General features: G+C 43.5%; 1 protein-coding gene across 3 annotated transcripts in view; it reads right to left on the bottom strand.

The window, feature by feature from the left end:
• Window positions 1–21772, bottom strand: part of LOC139382859 (2-(3-amino-3-carboxypropyl)histidine synthase subunit 1-like) — a 109330-nt gene that overhangs the window by 15621 nt on the left and 71937 nt on the right. For all 3 annotated transcript variants that reach the window (XM_071127098.1, XM_071127099.1, XM_071127100.1), the window contains exons 7-9: window positions 18261–18329; window positions 10041–10197; window positions 7432–7532 (exon numbers count right to left, since the gene is read on the bottom strand). In XM_071127098.1, the coding sequence (XP_070983199.1) occupies window positions 7432–7532; window positions 10041–10197; window positions 18261–18329 (327 nt within the window). The remainder of the gene's footprint in view (window positions 1–7431; window positions 7533–10040; window positions 10198–18260; window positions 18330–21772) is intronic.

Raw genomic sequence — 21772 nt, 5'->3', positions numbered from 1 at the left:
AGATTCAGAATCTGTGCACAGGTGTACAGAAAGTCGTGGAGGGAGAAAGAAGCTAGCTCTAAAACACTGCATCGTGCTTCATCTTCAGGGATACTTTCACAAGTTTAACATGTATCTCTGCATCCTCTCTCGCTCTCCCACTCAGTTTGTATCCTTGTAGCAGTACTGTACTGTGTCTTATATCATAGTCGCTTCCTTGAACAGTACAATTGATTGGGGCTTCACCTGAACCACTGGAGGCCTCACTGCACTCCTCGTCTCTGTCACGATTAACTCAAATATTCCACCCCCTCAGGCAAAACGCATTACATTTTCTAATTTTTTAATCATAATACCTTTTTAGGGGGAAAATATTTCCACAAAAACTTGACAAATTAGTATTCACAAGCCTAATTTGGAAGGCAGCTGAGTCAGATGTTTCCCCTTTAGTCTCAGAGGAGGAAGTTGGGATGCTGACGCCGAGTTCTGATTGGAACAGAACTGTAGTTCTGATATGACCTTTAGATATTTTCAGACTCTTAGGCTCTGTCCAAAATGGCACCCTATTGGCCCTAGTCAAAGATAGTGCACTATGTAGGGGGCCCTTTAGCCAAGCAAACACAGCAAATGCATCAGACTGAACGGCCTGAGTACTATCCCCCACTCATTATGGGGGATAGTGTAGCTGAGTGTGTTTATTTTAAAACATGACTGGTAGCCTCAGGAAAGAGGGGTGACCCAGTACTAGCTAAGTAAAGCACAAAATCTGCACAGAATACTTGAAGAGATTTTCTGGTATTTTGTATACTTCTTCCAATAGTTCTGAAAGTAGCGCTCACAAGCCAAAAGTGGTCCCTGAAAATGGCACGTGTGCAGATATGTGACCATGTCACTGCTCTCTCTCCCTCCCCCTCTCTCTGCTGTGTCCACCGAGCCAGTGGACCCGCCCTGCAAACTCATTGGATAACGCTGGGCAGGCCTCTTGCTAGCTGTGTACTCAAATGTGGGGGGTGAAGCTCATTGGCTAGAACCTGAATTGCTAGGGGGGAAATGTAGGGAAAATGGCCCAGCTTTAAGAAAACTGTCGCTTTCAAACTAGGGATTTCGTGGCTAACTGAGGTAAGACAGTAATTCTGCTCATAGAATATGGATGTATGAACTACACATTCACACATCCAGCCTAAAGCAGGAGGTTTAAAACATACTTTCTTAGTAGCAAAAGTACCGGAGCATGTCTTTAAGACAAGCAATGAGTGGATGGGAGTGCAGGAGAGAGAAGCGAAGGATAGAAGACGAGGGAAGAAAGACTGGACAATCCCTACCTCCCTCTTTAGGAACAGTATCTTAACAGATTGGCCTGGGAACATGCGCTGTGCCACGCTGGCTAGGTCCCCAGCACGCCACACAATTCAATTTACAGCCAATATCGGAGCTAAGATCTGCCTAGCGCACCGCAGATCACTCACCACGGAGCATAGACAGAGAGAGATTGATTAAATTGAGAGAGTGAGGGAGGGTGAGAGAATGAGAGAGGAGAAGAAGAGAAAGGGGGAAAGAGACAGAAGAGGGAAACAGAGGGGTTGCTACAGGGAGGTAAAGCTAACTCCAGTCACAGTCAAATCAATTTTTATTGGTCACATACACATGGTTAGCAGATGTTATTGTGAGTGTAGCGAAATGCTTGTGCTTCTAGTTCTGACAGTGTAGCAATATCTTACATGTGATCTAACAATTCCTCAACAACTACCTAATTCACACAAGTCTAAGTAAAGGAATGGAATAAGAATATATACATATAAATATATGGATGAGCAATGACAGAGCAGCATAGGCAAGATGCAATAGAAGGTATAAAACACAGTATATACATATGAGATGAGTAATGCAAGATATGTAAACATTATTAAAGTGGCATTGTTAAAGTGACCAGTGATCAATTTATCAAAGTGGCCAATGATTTCAAGTCTGTATGTTGGCAGCAGCCACTCAATGTTAGTGATGGCTGTTTAACAGTCTGATGGCCTTGAGATAGAAACTGTTTTTCAGTCTCTTGGTCCCAGCTTTGATGCACCTGTACTGACCTCTCCTTCTGTATGGTAGTGGGTTGTCAGGCAGTGGCTCGGGTGGTTGTTGTCTTGATAATCTTTTTGGCCTTCCTGTGACATCGGGTGCTGTAGTTGTCCTGAAGGGCAGGTAGTTTTCCCCCGGTGATGCGGTGTGCAGACCGCACCACCCTCTGGAGAGCCTTGCGTTTGTGGGCGGAGCAGTTGCCGTACCAGGCGGTGATACAGCCCGACAGGATGTTCTCAATTGTGCATCTGTAAAGGTTTGTGAGGGTTTTAGGTGACAAGCCAAATTTCTTCAGCCTCCTGAGGTTGAAAAGGCACTGTTGCGCCTTCATCACCACTCTGTCTGTGTGGGTGGACCATTTCATATACACGGCTGTGATAATAACAGCGGATAATTATCTTGGGAGATAATATGGACGGCATTTGATTGTGAGGAATTCTAGGTCAGGTGAACGAAAGGACTTGAGTTCCTGTATGTTGTTACAATTACACCATGAGTCTTTAATCATGAAACATACACCCCCGCCCTTCTTCTTCCCGGAAATATATTTATTTCTGTTGGCGCGACGTACAAAGAATCCAGGTGGCTGTATTGACTTTGAGAGCCATGTTTCCATGAAACAAAGTATGTTACAATCCCTGATGTCTCTCTGGAAAGCAACTCTTGCCCTAATTTCATCTAGCTTGTTATCTAGAGACTGGACATTAGCGAGTAATATACTCGGAAGCGGTGGGTGGTGTGCGTGCCTCCGTAGTCTGACCAGAAGACCGTTCCGTCTACATCTTCTCCGGCGGCATTGTTTTGAGTCAGTAGTGTAGCGCTGGTAAGTTGATGCCACTCTGATATCTAATAGTTTTTCCCGGCTGTATGTAATAACACTTAAGATTTTCTGGGCTAACAATGTAAGAAATAATACATAATAAAACAAAATACTGCAGATTTTCCTAAGAACTAGAAGCGAGGCAGCCCTCTGTCAGCACCACCGTCTATCTACTACAGCCGCTGCCTCTGAATGTGTCCCCATTTCCCCTGTCCATTTCCTAGCAGCCCTCTGGGTGTAGGGGAACAGGACGGAGAGCAGGGTGCCATGCTGATGCCTCAAGTGATGCCCTGTGAAGAAGACCATCAGTAAGTGAATAGAATTCTGATGACTCTCTGCGAATGGGGGACCCTGCAGTAAGCTGAGGTAGAGAGAGGATAGCCTGATAAGCAGACATAATTAGAGGGAAGGGGGGTACCACACAGAGCTTGCATCCCAAATGGCACCTTTTCCCTATATAGTGCCCTAGAGGCCTTGGTCAAAAGTAGTGCACCAAACAGGGAGCCATTTGGGAGGCAGTCAGGGACGAGCAGGGTTGAGGTGACCACAGGACCCGAAGGGTTCCCCAGTGTTCCCAGTGTGAACTAAGGCACTGTCCACACCCTGCTACATTAGCTTCTCTGCTCCATTAGCCCCAGTAAAAGTTAGCATGCATCCCAAATGACACCCTATTACCTCTGCAGCAAACGGCTCTGGTCAAAAGTAGTGCACAATATAGGGAATAGGGTGAAATTTGTGATGCACCCTTACGCAGACCTCCCTCCACCTATAAGGCTGCTGCCTTTCAATTATTCTAGCAGCCTGAACCAAGACAAGCAAAAACAATTATCCTCTTCTCTCGATATCTCAGGACAATGGACTAGAGTGATTCACTTGAATAAAATAAAAAATATTAAATCAGGAATGTTGATTGGCATATGGATGAAAAGGAAATGCAGATGATTTGCGGTAAATTGGCATTAGACATTGCGAGGTATTTACGATCCAGTTGATATAAGTGTGTGTGTGTGTGTGTGTGTGTGTGTGTGTGTGTGTGTGTGCCATATATCTACACGACGGTTCTAAACCAGCCTGGGGACAGTCTAATTACACACTTTAAAGTGTTTGCTAATGGTTTCACTTCTCGAAGTGTGTGTGGTGTGTCACTAATGGGAGAGAAAGGCTGGGGTGGGCCCTCTCTGCTGCACTGTGTGGGCTAGTACACCTTCCCTCTCTCCCTCCCTTCTCTTTCTGCACTCCTCTCCGCAGCCAGACTGTGCTGCCTTTGATTCTGTGCCCACAGGTAAGCACTGTCCCCAATGTGGGATCAGAACACAAACCAAACTTCCTTTCAAAACTTCCTATTTCTGTCTCCTTCAGGGTGTTTGTGTTTTTGTCTGACTCAGGAATCAATGGAGGTAGAAACTCTCCAGCAAAACTAATTCCAAAGACTGGTAGGCTAAATAGAGGAAAGTTCAGAGAATCACAGCCAACACTGAATTAGTTAGTCTAGTGGTTAAAGTATCTGTCTAGGCTCGTCATCTCCTGCTGTGGGCCAATCTCACTCATCTTGCTGAGCATTTCAGATTGCCTCCCGAAAAAAGTCAAATCTCATACACCTAACTAACACCCCCCTAGTCACTTCTAGCCCTTTCATACACAGACAAAGACCCCACTAATGTGCCACGCCTGCTTCTTTTAACCTGCCACCTAAAGACTTAGTCATGATTCCTGCATTTTCACAGACCCTATAATCAAAACACAGGTGTCCGGTCTGTGTAGACTCCTCCTAACACATCCCATTGTTTAACACCTCTCTAATTTGCAATGTAAACAGCCTCTAGGTTATGAACACGCCCCTCCCAATTTGCCAGTTGTATGAAAGGGGTATATTTGCAAGAAAGTGGTGAATAAGGGGTTGTTTGAAAGGGGGTCATATAAACATAGCCTTATATTTATTCTGTACATGTATTATACCACATCTTCTGTCTGAAATGGGTATTTCTGATCAGGCCCTCTAACACCTCTGCAGAGCCACCTCAGGACCAGTCTCATTACCTGGGGTACTGCTGAGAGCCGTGTAGCACTGAGATAAGCCCTGTAATGTCAGCCGTCACGTCATTCCTATCACGTCATCACTGTAACAGAATTCCTATCACGCCTTCCCTGTAACAGAATTCCTATCACGTCTTCACTGTAACAGAATTCCTATCACGTCATCACTGTAACAGAATTCCTATCACGCCTTCCCTGTAACAGAATTCCTATCACGTCATCACTGTAACAGAATTCCTATCACGCCTTCCCTGTAACAGCATTCCTATCACGCCTTCCCTGTAACAGAATTCCTATCACGTCTTCACTGTAACAGAATTCCTATCACGTCATCACTGTAACAGAATTCCTATCACGTCATCACTGTAACAGAATTCCTATCACGGCATCACTGTAACAGAATTCCTATCACGCCATCACTGTAACAGAATTCCTATCACGTCATCACTGTAACAGAATTCCTATCACGTCATCACTGTAACAGAATTCCTATCACGTCATCCCTGTAACAGAATTCCTATCACGTCATCACTGTAACAGAATTCCTATCACGCCTTCCCTGTAACAGAATTCCTATCACGTCAGCACTGTAACAGAATTCATTTCACGCCTTCATTGTAACAGAATTCCTATCACGTCATCCCTGTAACATAATTCCTATCACGTCATCCCTGTAACAGAATTCCTATCACGTCATCCCTGTAACAGAATTCCTATCACGTCATCACTGTAACAGAATTCCTATCACGTCATCCCTGTAACAGAATTCCTATCACGCCATCACTGTAACAGAATTCCTATCACATCATCACTGTAACAGAATTCCTATAATGTCTTCACTGTAACAGAATTCCTATCAAGTCATCACTGTAACAGAATTCCTATCACGTCATCACTGTAACATAATTCCTATCACGCCATCACTGTAACAGAATTCCTATCACGCCTTCCCTGTAACAGAATTCCTATCACGTCTTCATTGTAACAGAATTCCTATCACGTCATCCCTGTAACAGAATTCCTATCACACCTTCCCTGTAACATAATTCCTATCACGTCTTCACTGTAACAGAATTCCTATCACGCCATCACTGTAACAGAATTCCTATCACGTCATCACTGCGATGCCAGTCCCTCCTTTGGAGACATATGGCTGAAACGAAAGGGATTATGACTATGTACTGACTGCGAGCCCTTTTGAGTCATCCCTGCTACATCAACCCTGTGATATCATGAACTTTGTGTCTGTCCTGTGACGTGTTTCAGAGCCATGACGCCAGCCTTGTCACACCACTCTACTAACGACTGACTGAGCGACCCCACTCTGCCAGCTCTCTGCAATTCAAAAGCACTTATTTTCCTTCCCTCCCTGAGTACTTAATCTGCGGCCACTGATCTGTCTAAACAGGTGCCTGTGAATCGCCTCGGGTGAGGGGTGTGAATATTTTGCCGGTTTGAGTCGTGCCGGGCTTATGAATTCACTGTTGTGTGTAACTGCCTTGGAGAGTGGTGAGATCAGATCAGAGCCAAAAAAACAAGAGCAACAACCTCCTCATTTTATCATGCTCTCTCCCGTTTCAACACAACCTCCTCATTTTATCATGCTCTCTCCCGTTTCAACACAACCTCCTCATTTTATCATGCTCTCTCCCGTTTCAACACAACCTCCTCATTTTATCATGCTCTCTCCCGTTTCAACACAACCTCCTCATTTTATCATGCGCTCTCCCGTTTCAACACAACCTCCTCATTTTATCATGCTCTCTCCCGTTTCAACACAACCTCCTCATTTTATCATGCTCTCTCCCGTTTCAACACAACCTCCTCATTTTATCATGCTCTCTCCCGTTTCAACACAACCTCCTCATTTTATCATGCTCTCTCCCGTTTCAACACAACCTCCTCATTTTATCATGCTCTCTCCCGTTTCAACACATCCTCCTCATTTTATCATGCTCTCTCCCGTTTCAACACAACCTCCTCATTTTATCATGCAATCTCCCGTTTCAACACAACCTACTCATTTTATCATGCTCTCTCCCGTTTCAACACAACCTCCTCATTTTATCATGCTCTCTCCCGTTTCAACACAACCTCCTCATTTTATCATGCTCTCTCCCGTTTCAACACAACCTCCTCAACTACCTCTGCGTCCCCCGATCTCTCTCTTTCAGACCTTCTGTCCCTCCTTCACCCACTCCTCCCTCACACATCGCAGTACTCCACAGTGAGAGGCCAATCTGTTGAGTGTGTGGACTGTGGAGAATGTGTGTATTTGTGTCTCAAATATACAAATACACACTCCTCCTTTCCTTCTTTCTGTCAGACAGTCATAGAAAACAAAGCAACTGGAGCTTGAAGCACGAGCGGTTGACATTTCACTTAAGAAGCTTTTGGAGTTTTCTATTAAAGACATTTATGACTGTGCCTCGCTGGATAACAGAGCTGGATAACAGAGAGCCTTTCCCTGTGTGTGTGTGTTTGTGTGTGTGTGAGCGTGTGTGTGTGTGGGTGTGCTGTAGACTCACGCATCCACTTCTGCCATCAGGTCCAGCTTGCTGGGGAAAATCTCAGACAGCAGCACTCGAGTGAAGGACTTGCCAAGAGACTCAAGCTTGGATTCCAGGTGCTATAATGGAGAGAGAAAGTGTGTGAGAGAGAGAGAGAGAGAGAGAGAGAGAGAGAGAGAGAGAGAGAGAGAGAGAGAGAGAGAGAGAGAATACAAAGAGTAATGAGAGTAGGAGGACATAGAGAGGGAGAGGATGGTCACATTAGCTTTGTGCCGAGTCCACACGAAGAACAAGTATGTGTTTGTGCAGGTCTTGGACTCACAAGGGACCAGGCTGTGTTGCCTGCCTATACTACTACAAACACAGACACACAACGACACACACCCCCACTACTCCCATTCAATAGATGTTCTGCTGTTCCAGTGGAGGGTCCTTCACAGGTCCTTTAGAGCTCCAAAGTCTAGTGTTTCTTAGTTAGTTAAACAGCTAATAATTAGAATATGGCTAATTAACCCAACTGGCTCTCAATGATGGAGCCCAGCAACACTGGAGAAAACCACCCAATAACATCACTAGATAAAACACATCACCACCCAATAACATCACTAGATAAAACACTTCACCACCCAATAACATCACTAGATAAAACACATCACCACCCAATAACATCACTAGATAAAACACATCACCACCCAATAACATCACTAGATAAAACACATCACCACCCAATAACATCACTAGATAAAACACATCACCACCCAATAACATCACTAGATAAAACACATCACCACCCAATAACATCACTAGATAAAACACATCACCACCCAATAACATCACTAGATAAAACACATCACCACCCAATAACATCACTAGATAAAACACATCACCACCCAATAACATCACTAGATAAAACACATCACCACCCAATAACATCACTAGATAAAACACATCACCACCCAATAACATCACTAGATAAAACACATCACCACCCAATAACATCACAAGATAAAACACATCACCACCCAATAACATCACTAGATAAAACACATCACCACCCAATAACATCACTAGATAAAACACATCACCACCCAATAACATCACTAGATAAAACACATCACCACCCAATAACATCACTAGATAAAACACATCACCACCCAATAACATCACTAGATAAAACACATCACCACCCAATAACATCACTAGATAAAACACATCACCACCCAATAACATCACTAGATAAAACACATCACCACCCAATAACATCACTAGATAAAACACATCACCACCCAATAACATCACTAGATAAAACACATCACCACCCAATAACATCACTAGATAAAACACATCACCACCCAATAACATCACTAGATAAAACACATCACCACCCAATAACATCACTAGATAAAACACATCACCACCCAATAACATCACTAGATAAAACACATCACCACCCAATAACATCACTAGATAAAACACATCACCATCCAATAACATCACTAGATAAAAGTGATGAGCCAGTTCTGGGACTGAACTTCCTTCTGCGTTGGTGAACGTCTTTGAAGAGGGCCCGCTGGACCAAGAGTGTTACCACAGAGAGTCAAGACACACACACAGGGCATTAAAAGGTGAGTGGATGTTTTTCCCCTCAGAACGTCGACTTCAAAAAGATCCCCTAATGGTTAGTATAGAGAGAGGTAAACCTCTGCAGCCAGCCACACTGTGATTCTCTGTTCCCTAGTGGGTTAGTTCTCACCCTTTACTATGACAGCCTGGGTTGTTATCTAAGATAGGCCTTTGTCTGGACAGGACTGGATAATCTTAGATAACAACCCAGGCTGTCATAGTAAAGGGTGAGAACTAACCCACTAGGGAACAGAGAATCACAGTGTGGCTGGCTGCAGAGGTTTACCTCTCTCTATACTAACCATTAGGGGATCTTTTTGAAGTCGACGTTCTGAGGGGAAAAACATCCACTCACCTTTTAATGCCCTGTGTGTGTGTCTTGACTCTCTGTGGTAATAGATTACTGTATGTGGATAAGAGGAGAGGTTTTCATACAGGTTTGAAAATTGTGGGGGAAAGGTTTGATTTTAAAATATAATCTGACAGCAAGAGGAGAGGAGAGATGCCAGAGAACGCTATGATTCTCTAAGTCTCACCCCCCCTCTCTGTCTCTTCCTTCCAGCATACCAATTAGAGAAAGGGATGAGGCGAGGACGTGGAGGAAGAATCCCAAACAAAGTCAAACACAACGCATGAGAGGAAAACAAGAAGCGGGCAGATCAAACGGAGGAGAGAACAAAGAGAAGAGTGCTGAGAGGAGGAAGGAGGAGGGAAGAAGAGGGCTTGAGAGCAGGCTAGAATGGGATCCAATAACCCCCCCATGTAGGACCGATTAAGAACCCCAGGCACACTCGCACAGAACATCCAAATGCCAACTGTTGGAGGGGAGAGGTTTGGCTTTACACTATAGTCTCCACAGGTGCATTTAGCTGCTTGTCTGAGTAACTAAGAGAAGCTGTGCCCCACAAATTGTATTACACATTATTGCATAAGTGAAGGTCTCAGGGTGTGAGGGAGGGGTAGAATCAGGATAAGTTTGAGATCTCCGGGATACAGGCTCATACCTCCATGACCTTAGGGTTGCCCTGCCGGCCCAGCGTGCCCAGGATCAGGCCCCATCTCTGGGCAGAGCGAGCCTTGTCGATGGCCTGGAGCCGGATGGACCGCATGGCTTCATGGTCATAGTACTCCCTGGAGAATATCTTACTGTACGGGTCGTACCTAAACACACACATACACACAGCACACGAGTGCACAGACATACACACAAAAGCACAGGCATTTGCAATCATACACAAACACACAAAACATGCACATTAGTGTGTATTGTTCACAACTGGTATCTACCTCGAGGATAGAAGCGCAAGAAGAGAAAATCCAATCATGAAAATCCATCAAGTATTAAGGCAGTTATATGAGAGAAAAAGAGGCATTTTAGAGAAACAAATCTTTCTCTCTCTACCAGGAGAGCTCAGCTCAGCACATCTTGAGATGATCTTCTTCTTTATTAGAGACCGAGAGGAGGGCAGTAGTGCATACAGCAAACACAATCTCATATAAATAGTTTCCCACCAATACAGCTGAGTGGCAATGACACCATAATGACAACCTCCTACAAGGTGAACCACGTCACATTAATCCTGTATACAGTCCATTCAGAAAGTATTCCGACCCCTTGATTTCTTTCCACATTTTGTTAAAGCCTTATTCTAAAATTAATGAAATGTTTTTTTCTTCATCAACCGACACACAATACCCCATATTTACAAAGCAAAAACAGGTTTTTAGACATTTTTGCAAATGTATTAAAAATAACAAACTGAAATATCACATTTACATAGGTATTCAGACCCTTTACTCAGTACTTTGTTGAAGCACCTTTGGCAGCGATAACAACCTTCTGCCTTCTTGGTTATGACACTACAAGCTTAGAACACCTGTATTTGGGGAGTTTCTCCCATTCTGCTCTGCAGATACTCTCAAGCTCTGTCAGGTTGGATGGGGAGCGTCGCTGCACAGCTATTTTAAGGTCTCTCCAGAGATGTTAGATTGGATTCAAGTCTGGGCTCTGGCTGGGCCACTCAAGGACATTCAGAGACTTGTCCCAAAGCCACTCCTGCGTTGTATTGGCTGTGTGCTTAGGGTTGTCGCCCCAGTCTGACATCCTGAGCTCTCTGGGGCAGGTTTTTATAAAGTCTCTCTCTGTACTTTGCTCCGTTAATCTTTCCCTCGATCCTGACTAGTCAACGACACAACAGTGGTAGGCCTGATCACCAACAACAATGAAACAGTGGTGCCTGGACAACAACCTCTCCCTCAACAGGATCAAGACAAAGGAGATGATGTGGACTACAGGAAAAGGAGGGCCAAGCACACCCCCATTCTCATCGACGGGGCTGTTACAAGGCAGGTTGAGAGCTTCAAGATCCTTGGTGTCCACATCACCAACAAACTCTCATGGTCCAAGCACACCAAGACAGTCGTGAAGAGGGCACGACAAAACCTACTCAGGAGACTGAAAAGATTTGGCATGGGTCCTCAGATACTCAGAAAGCTCTACAGCTGCACCATCGAGACCACCCACTGGTTGCATCCCCGCCTGGTATGGCAACTGCTCGTCCTCCGACCGCAAGTCACTACAGAGGGTAGCGCGTATGGCCAAGATCATCACCGGGGCCAAGCTTCCTGCCATCCATGACCTCTATACCAGGCGGTGTCATAGGAAGGCCCTAAAAATTGCCAAAGACTCCAGACACCCTAGTCATAGACTGTTCTGTCTGCTACCACATGCATCCCCCCACCACCATTTTACGCTGCTGCTACTCTGTTTATTATCCATGCATAGTCCCTGTACCTCTACCTACATGTACATATTAACTCAATTACCTCGAATAACCTGTGCCCCCACCCATTGACTCTGTACCGGTACCCCCTGTATATAGCCTCGCTACTGTTATATTATTATATTATTGCACCTTAATTATTTGTTATTTTTCTACTTAATTATCATTTAAATTATTTTTACTTCAGTTTATTTTTGTAAATACTTGAACACTTATTTATCTTAAAACTGCATTGTTGGTTAAGGGCTTGTAAGTAAGCTTTTCACAGTAAGGTCTACTACACCAGTTGTATTCGGCACGTGACAAATAAAATTATAGCTTATTTTAGTTTTGAGTCTCCCAGTCCCGGGCGCTGAAAAACATCCCCACAGCATGATGCTGCCACCACCATGCTTCACCATAGGGATGGTGCCAGCTTTCCTCCAGACTTGGAATTTAGGCTAAATAGTTCAATCTTGGTTTCATCAGACAAGATAATCTTGTTTCTCATGGTCAGAGTCCTTTAAATGGCTAGGAGTTGCTTCTGTCTGGCAAAGGCCTGATTTGTGGAGTGCTGCAGAGATGGTTGTCCTTCTGGAAGGTTCTCCAATCTCCAGAGGAACTATAGAGCTCTGTCAGAGTGATCATCATCCCCTCTGACCAAGGCCCTTCACCCCCGATTGTTCAGTTTGGCCGGGCGAGTTGAGTCTCGTAGCAAAGAGTCGGAATACTTACAGTACCAGTCAAAAGTTTGGACACCTACTCATTAAAGGGTTTTTCTTTAATTTTACTAGTTTGGACATTGTAGAATAGCGAAGACATCAAAACTAGATATACACATAAGGAATCATGTAGTAACCAAAAAAGTGTTAAATCAAAATATATTTTAGATTCTTCAAAGTAGCCACCCGTTGTCTTGATGACAGCTTTGCACACTCCTGGCATTCTCTAAACCAGCTTCACGAGGTAGTCACCTGGAATGTGTTTAAATTAACAGGTGTGCCATGTTAACTTTTTATGCCTGCAGGGGCAGTATTGAGTAGCTTGGATGAAAGGTGCCCATATCAAACGGCCTGCTCCCCAGTCATAGTTGCTAATATTTCAATATTATTATTAGTATTGGATAGAAAACACTCTGAAGTTTCTAAAACTGTTTGAATTATGTCTGTGAGTATAACAGAACTCATATAGCAGGCAGGTGGTTTCTGGAGGTGGCAGATTTTCAACCAAGGTCTCATTGAAATTACAGCGAGATATGGATGAGTTTTCACTTCCTACGCCTTCCACTAGATGTCAGCAGTCAATAGAACTTTGTCTGATGACTAATGTGAAGGGGGGTCGATTGACACAGGAAATAGTCACCACAGCCATGTGTGGACCATGCTTTCACCAGGCGTGTTCACAGGGGAAGGACTTGCTTTCCAACGCTCATCTGAAGTAATTCTAATTCTCCGGTTGGAACGTTATTCAAGATATATTTAAACAACATTCTAAAGATTGATTCAGTACATCGTTTGACATGTTTCTACTGACTGTTACAGAACTTTTGGACATTTCGTCACGTTATAGTGGACGCACTTTGTGACTTTGGAGGCTAATTTGGCTACTGTTCTGAGCGCCGTCTCAGATTATTGCATGGGTTGCTTTTTCCGTAAACCTTTTTTGAAATCTGACACAGCGATTGCATTGAAGAGATGTATATCTATAATTCCATGTGTATAACTTGTATTATCATCTACATTTATGATGACTATTTCTGTTGAAACGATGTGGCTATGCAAAATCACTTGATGTTTTTTGAACTCGTGAATCTAACGCGCCAATGTAAACTCTGATTTTTTTATATAAATATGCACTTTATCAAACAAAACATGCATGTATTGTGTAACATGAAGTCATATGAGTGTCATCTGATGAAGATAATTCAAGGTTAGTGATTAATTTTATCTTTATTTATGCTTTTTGTGAATGCTATATTTTGCTGGAAAATGGCTGTGCTTATTGTGGTTTGGTGGAGACCTAACATAATCGTTTGTAGTGCTTTTGCTGAAAAGCCTATTTGAAATCTTTGGTGGGATTTACAACGAGAATAGCTTTAAAATTATATAAGACACATGTATGTTTGAGGAATTGTAAATATGAGATTTCTGTGGTATGAATTTGGCGCCCTCTATTTTCACTGGTAGTTGTCATATTGATCCCGATATCTGGATTGCAGCCATAACAGGTTAAAAGTTAATTTGTTGAACTTCTTTCCTTCTTAATGTGTTTTATCAGTTGTGACAAGGCAGGTGTGGTATACAGAAGATAGCCCTATTTGGTAAAAGACCAAGTCCATATTATGGCAAGCTCAAATATGCAAAGAGAAACGGCAGTCCATCATTACTTTAAGACATGAAGGTCAGTCAACCCGGAAAATGTAAAGCACTTTTAAAGTTTCTTCAAGTGCAGTCGCAAAAACCATCAAGCACTATGATGAAATTGGCTCTCATGAGGCCCACCACAGGAAAGACAGAGACTTACCTCTGTTGCAGAGGATAAGTTAATTAGAGTTAACTGCACCTCAGAATGCAGCCCAAATAAATTCACAGAGTTCAGGTAACACACACATCTCAACATCAACTGTTCAGAGGAGACTGCTTGAATCAGGCCTTCATGGTCAAATTGCTGCAAAAAAAACACTACTAAAGCACACCAATAAGAATAAGAGACTTGCTTGGGCCCAAGAAACACGAGCAATGGACATTAGACTGGTGGAAATCTGTCATTTGGTCTGATGAGTCCAAATTTGAGATTTTTGGTTGCAACCGCCATGTCTTTGTGAGATGCTGAGTAAGTAAGCGGATGATCTCTGCATGTGTGGTTCCCACCATGAAGCATGGAGGAGGAGGTGTGATAGTGTGGGGGTGACACTGTCATGATTTATTTAGAATTCAAGGCACACTTAACCAGCATGGCTACCACAGCGTTCTGCAGTGATACGCCATCCCATCTGGTTTGCGCTTAGTGGGACTATCATTTGTTTTTCAACAGGACAATGACCCAACACACCTCCATGCTGTGTAAGGGCAATCTGATCAAGAAGGAGAGTAATGGAGTCCTGCATCAGATGACCTGGCCTCCACAATCACCCGACCTCAACCCAATTGAGATGGTTTGGGATGAGTTGGACCGCTGAGTGAAGGAAAATCAAGATGGTTGGAAAAGCATTGTTCATGAAGCTGGTTAAGAGAATACCAAGAGTTTGCAAAGCTGTCATCAAGGCAAAGGGCGGCTACTTTGAAGAACTTAAAATATAAAATATATTTTGATTTGTTTAACACGTTTTTGGTAATTACGTGATTCCATATGTGTTATTTCATAGAAAATAGTAAAAAATTAAGAAAAACACTGGAATGAGTAGGTGTGTCCAAACTTTTGACGGGTACTGTAAGGTATGCATGTTTTTTTTGTTTTTTTATACATTTGCAAAATGTTTTCGCTTTGTTGTTATGGGGTATTGTGTGTAGATTGAGGAGGAAAACATTTAATTTGATCAATTTTAGAACAAGGCTGTAACGTAACAACATTTGGAAAAAGGGAATGTGTCTGAATACTTTCCAAATGCACTGTATTACTGACAATAATGACATTCTGCAATCTACCTCAGACTCATCCACTGTAGTACACTAGTTAGTATACTGTAAATGGAACACACAGTGCCTGATTATCTCTTTACACTTGTACCAGTATACGGGTTCAAAATAGCAAATTTGGACACTGAAACGCAATGTTCCCACCAGGAACTAAGCAAATTTCAGGTCTGCTGAGCGCAAACTTGAACGTTGTGATAATTCTGTGTGACTTCCAGTGCGTATTTACTGTGAACACTGAGGCTCTACCCACTTTAAGTTACAGGTTTAACAGAGGTCATGTAGGCTACTGTGGCTATTTGATCATAATGTAGGCCTACCAGAGCGGCCTACCATCAAAAACAATGGAGAAAATGCATCTCATAACATTTTAACATGGAAATAGCTGTTCTATCATTCAGCCTACAGTAGCATCCAATGTATGGTGTTCAATGTAGGCCTACATTCCATGAGACTTTTGAAACAAACACGCAGGACTTGGCATTAACCTGTTTATCCACTTGACCTTTTGACAAGGAGGTGACTGAAAATACTGTGGTGTTGTTTGATGCAAGAAACCACTTTACAAAATAAAATGCATTATTATTCTCATACCATTATTACAGAGAATCAGACAAATTATGCTATCCTCTGTCTATTGGCTATTTAGGCTTGAATAAGCTGTCTCAAAATACAACACCGCCCATTTAAGACAAAAAAAAATCTCTTTACCTGACAGGCTTTTTAAAGATGTCTAGAAATGTACACATTTTGTGCTCTTGTAGGAAGCAATCATGCTCCTATTTCTGACTACAAATGATCTATAACTGGGCTAATAACTCACCAAATAGCAAAGGACATGAACAAAATGTGCACACTTCGCTACACGCAGCTCTCGCTTTGATCTCAAAACAACTGCATCTACTCATGACCCCTCATGCTAGAAACACAGTTCAGTTCAACGTAAATGGCACAGATACATATATAGCAATGGTGTATTTGCATATAGACCGACTGCAGTTCTGATTGGTTATGCCGCACCTGTCTGTGTAGAGTACGGACTGAGTCCTGCGCAATAGAAATCCTACGCCGATGTGTTCTGCCAACAACACAATCTCTTGCATAGTTAGTTTCGTTTCGGTATGTTGCATTGAAAGTGGCTAATATTGTGTTGATTCGATCACAAATGCCACATTGAAGGGAAATATTGATAGTGTTAACTAATAGGGAAAGCTCTAGAAAGTTGACTGAAGGTCAATCTCGTGCTCTCCGTGGGCTGACATTCTTCTGTGCTCTGCACGGCAGTCGAAGAGAGCAGCGCGGCAGTCCAGGAGAGCGGCGTGGCAGTCGAAGAGAGCAGCGCGGCAGTCCAGGAGAGCGGCGTGGCAGTCGAAGAGAGCAGCGCGGCAGTCCAGGAGAGCGGCGCGGCAGTCCAGGAGAGCGGCGCGGCAGTCCAGGAGAGCGGCGCGGCAGTCCAGGAGAGCGGCGCGGCAGTCCAGGAGAGTGGCGCGGCAGTTCAGGGGAGCAGCGCGGCACTCCAGGGGAGCTGCGCAGCAGTCCAGGAGAGCTTCGCGTCAGTCTTTGGGCTACCGCTCGCCCGTGCACGCACGCAGCTTAGAGGGAACAGTGCTGATAAGCCTCTAAATTGGAACGCAGTGGCTGCACAGTAACATACAATACATAATGCCAAAGCTCAAGGTCTCCGCTTCACAGCGCAGTTTTGGTTTTGACTGACAGCCGTTCTGAACTTGAGCACTGCGCACGACAAGAAGCCCCCCAATTAGGCAACTTTTTGGTTGTCAGAGAGGGTAATGCTGTAAATAAAGAGGACTCGATGTATTTTGAAAGATGAGACATTGAGGATTATAACAAATGCCGCTCTGATGTCATACAAGCAAGCCAAACACCTGTTAGTCCAGATGTGCACTTCACATTTCCACATCATAGAACTCATGTAATATACAGTGTCATCGTTCATATTCACAATGCTTGGTGTACAGATACAAGATGACATGGCGTCATACCCTGGGTTGTCCTGAACAGAATGAGCCTGTTTGTGGTATTGTAAAGACATTTGGCGGGGAACACGCACCTGAATGCACTCGCGACTCTACTTCTATGCACACCAAAATTATCTGCTTCTCTGAATTGCCTTGTGAAAGCCTAACACTGTTAGATCATATTTTATAACTTAGCTAGCCATGTTGGCAATAAAACACGCTTTCAAATCATGCCCAACTGACCAGATTGCAATTTATAATGGACAATTTTTGGAATGCGTAAACAGTAATTGCGTAAAGGCAGGGATGCAGGGCTGTGCTCCAAATAAAATGACCAGTCTGCTCGCTCTCGTTCCTCAACAGCACAGCAAGGAGAGCTCAAAATAGTACCTTATAGTTGAAGACTCTTCTTTGAGTCATAAAAGTACATTAAAATGACTTGTGTACACTGGAGAAGTGTGTGGCCACCTGGAGACACCAGTTAGTCCTCTCACTCAAACCCTTGTCATTATTTTGTCTTATGTTGCACCTGCCCCCAATGTTCCATTAATATTCTTATCATGTTACTGAATGTATCCAGAGTATTTTCTAATTTCGTTATCAACAAATGTGGCAAAAAGTACAGTAAAGGTAAATGCTAATAAAATCAACAGTGTAATGTTTGGTTTCAGTCTTGTTCCAGATTCATTGCTTTGTCCTCACCTTTAATCTAATAATTTTCCCATTAATATCCAAACTTATGCATATGCTTTCCATATTTCTTCTGTAAGACTAATTTCAATTTAGCCCTATAGGCCAACTGGAACGACTGTAAGGAGGTAAAGGGTCATTATGTGTATTCTATTATTTACCTGTAGGCATGTATCTCTGGGTTGGCAATCATGATGGACTCCAGGTGGAACCTGCCATCTCCCAGGTAGCTATAAATACAAACACAACACACACAGAGGCACAGGATGAGAGAGATACAAACACAGTAAGACAGACACACTCCCTGCATACCTGTGGTGGAACAACAATTCTCTCTCTCCCTCCCTCCCTCCCTCCCTCCCTCCCTCCCTCCCTCCCTCCCTCCCTCCCTCCCTCCCTCCCTCCCTCCCTCCCTCCCTCCCTCTCTGTCCTTCCTCTACACCCCCCCCCACCCCTCTCTCCTGGTGAAACAAAGTGGTCTCAGAGGACCTATGCCTGGGATTCAGGGGTTCAAGGTGTGACCAGGGGCTGCTGATGTATAGGAACACTGCCGCACACCACCCCTGTGATGACCCCATGTTGTTAATCCACTACCAGGCTTTTCAATTAACCCAGGGGTGTTATTAGTCAGCCCACTGAGACCAGTGATGGGGCAGGGTTCAAGGGGCGCACACACACACACACACGATTATCATCCCAGGGGGTGTTCTGGGAGGAGGCCTGCTATTGGCTGAGTGAGGGGTCCAGGCCTCTGTAACTGTGGCGAGTTTGCAGAGGCCCAAGGGGAGGCGGAGACAATTAGAGGAGTTAATTAGCCAGCGTTTAGGAAAGTGTGTGTGGAACGGGCTGTGGGTGAGCATCCACAGGGACCCCCAGGAGCCACAACTAACCTCCACATAGACAGGCACACATAGACACACACACACAAAATAACACACACCCACGCACTAGTGGTGCGCGGGTTAACTCATAACCTGCAGTCCCCACGGTTATATCTGGGTTTAGGGTCATGAAATATTGTGTGGATGAAGAGCGGGTGGGTTGAATAAAGAGAAAGCGATGCATAAAAAAATCCATAAATGTATAATTATTGAGCGATTCACATTTATAGGCTACATTGAGGTTTTTCTTTCATTATTTGTAACTGCCATTAGTGTATAAGCCTAATCTTTAGGGCCTAACTGTACGTGCACCAAATACACGGCAATCCCCAAATACACGGCAATCCCCAAATACACTGCAATCCCCAAATACACTGCAATCACCAAATACACGGCAATCACCAAATACACGGCAATCCCCAAATACACGGCAATCCCCAAATACACGGCAATCCCCAAATACACGGCAATCCCCAAATACACGGCAATCCCCAAATACACGACAATCCCCAAATACACGGCAATCCCCAAATACACGGCAATCCCCAAATACACGGCAATCACCAAATACACGGCAATCCCCAAATACACTGCAATCCCCAAATACACGGCAATCCCCAAATACACGGCAATCCCCAAATACACGGCAATCCCCAAATACACGGCAATCCCCAAATACACGGCAATCACCAAATACACGGCAATCACCAAATACACGGCAATCCCCAAATACACGGCAATCCCCAAACACACGGCAATCCCCAAATACCTGGCAATCCCCAAATACACGGCAATCACCAAATACACGGCAATCCCCAAATACACGGCAATCCCCAAATACACGGCAATCCCCAAATACACGGCAATCACCAAATACACGGCAATCACCAAATACACGGCAATCACCAAATACACGGCAATCCCCAAATACACGGCAATCCCCAAATACACGGCAATCACCAAATACACGGCAATCCCCAAATACACAGCAATCACCAAATACACGGCAATCACCAAATGCTTTTGGGAATTTGAGCAGAAAAAGTTAACGTCGATCCACCGAGGCAAAAAGGACATTGTCAGAGTTGAACTAAATAAGAGAAAAGCTGTAAAATGGAGATTTGAAAATAAAGGGAGGGCCAGAACAGTAGTCTAATGTTTTAAACTAAGTTTGCTGAAATTCTACAAATTTTGCCATGGGGCAAGATTTTTTCTCTCTCACATAGCCTAATATAATATTAACTCCTGCAGAAAATAATACATCAAATGTACATTTTTACTTGGGAACAGGAGTGGTGAAATATGATTTATTTACCGTCTGTAAAGGTGCTATCTTTATCAATATCATAAAAGATGCATGTATTTCAACCACAAAAAGACATGCATCCAAGGCGATCTGAAATCTTGTCTGAAACATGAAGTTTCGTTTTCACAGCATTTAATTCCCTTCAAATCTATCAAACTGATGTCATTTGGACATTTTGCACAGACAATCTTAGCCATTTTTTGTTGTTGTGTTATTGCATTTTCTCCCTGGTTTCTAAACGTTTGGCTGCACAAGAGAAGCGCGGATAAAATCTAAACTTCATAGATTTCACCTAGATTGAAGCATTCATTCTATAGATGTATGACATTTTCTGGTGAGCAAGGGTTTATTTAGTCTTCTAGGCCAAGATAATCTGCATGTATCTAATTACAGACTAAAATCAACAGGCTAACATTTACTAAAAATAGCCTACCAAAATGTTGGCAATTATAAACAAAAACATAGCTTAGGTTTAAAAAAAACAAAGGACTCAGTTTTTCAATTTATCACACAGTCGTGCGGTTGCGGATGGTTTATTAGCAATTGCGGTTGGGTGAACAAACAGCTGACCCGCGCACCACTAACACACACACACTCAGTCACTGAGACTAGATTGTGTGCGTGGGGATGTGTGTGTGTGAGCGCGTGTGCATCTGTGTCTTTGTGTGTATAGCAGGGTAAAAGCAGGGTAATTGTGAGCCAAGAAGAAAATGAAAGACGAGTGATGACTATGGTGCCGAGTGCTTGCTTTTCAATAATATACTAGGTCCCTCTATAATCACACTGGCTACAATGAGCCTCCTGCTTTTCAACATCACACCCTGCATGTGTTTCTATGCTTTAAGAGGATAGCGATCTATAGCACTCCTATGAGGGCCTTTGTTATCCTATCATTCATAATGCATTGTCCTTTGTAGGAGAGCTGAGTGTTGCTGTGCTATAATAGTGAACACTGTGCTGTATGTCCTGCATTATGCATCAACACACTCTGATTCTGCTCTTAATATGTCTGCAGACATTAGCAGCAGGGACTGAGAGAGGAGAGCTAGGAGTCAGGATTAGATCTGAGGGCATCTGCTACTAAACCTATTCTTACAGCTGCTCTGTTCTAAAGCATTCAGCCATTTTAACATACTTCTCTTAATTACTGAAATCATATAGATTCTATAATGTATTAAAGCCATCCCACAATGTAATAGATATCGCAGCAATAGGTCCCTTCCGACGCACTTTTACAAATAAATGTTTGAACACAATAAGAGACAAGCATTTAGGTGACTTATGAGAGACCGTATTGGAGGCTGAGAGATATTTCAAACTATTCAGAAATGTCAAATCTGGTATATGCAAGTTAAAATGAAGTGAAATGTAATCCATGGAGCATGATACTTCAACAGCCCTTATTTCTATGCATTATTACTGACTATTATATTTTGTTGACGCCTCCTGCTGGTTTCCCGTTTCCAGGGTCTGTACTGTTCTGTAC

This window comes from Oncorhynchus clarkii, chromosome 24, assembly GCF_045791955.1.
Source record: "Oncorhynchus clarkii lewisi isolate Uvic-CL-2024 chromosome 24, UVic_Ocla_1.0, whole genome shotgun sequence".
Taxonomy (NCBI): domain Eukaryota; kingdom Metazoa; phylum Chordata; class Actinopteri; order Salmoniformes; family Salmonidae; genus Oncorhynchus; species Oncorhynchus clarkii.
The sequence above is the reverse complement of the archived record's forward strand: the minus strand, read 5'-3'. Positions and strand labels throughout refer to the sequence as shown.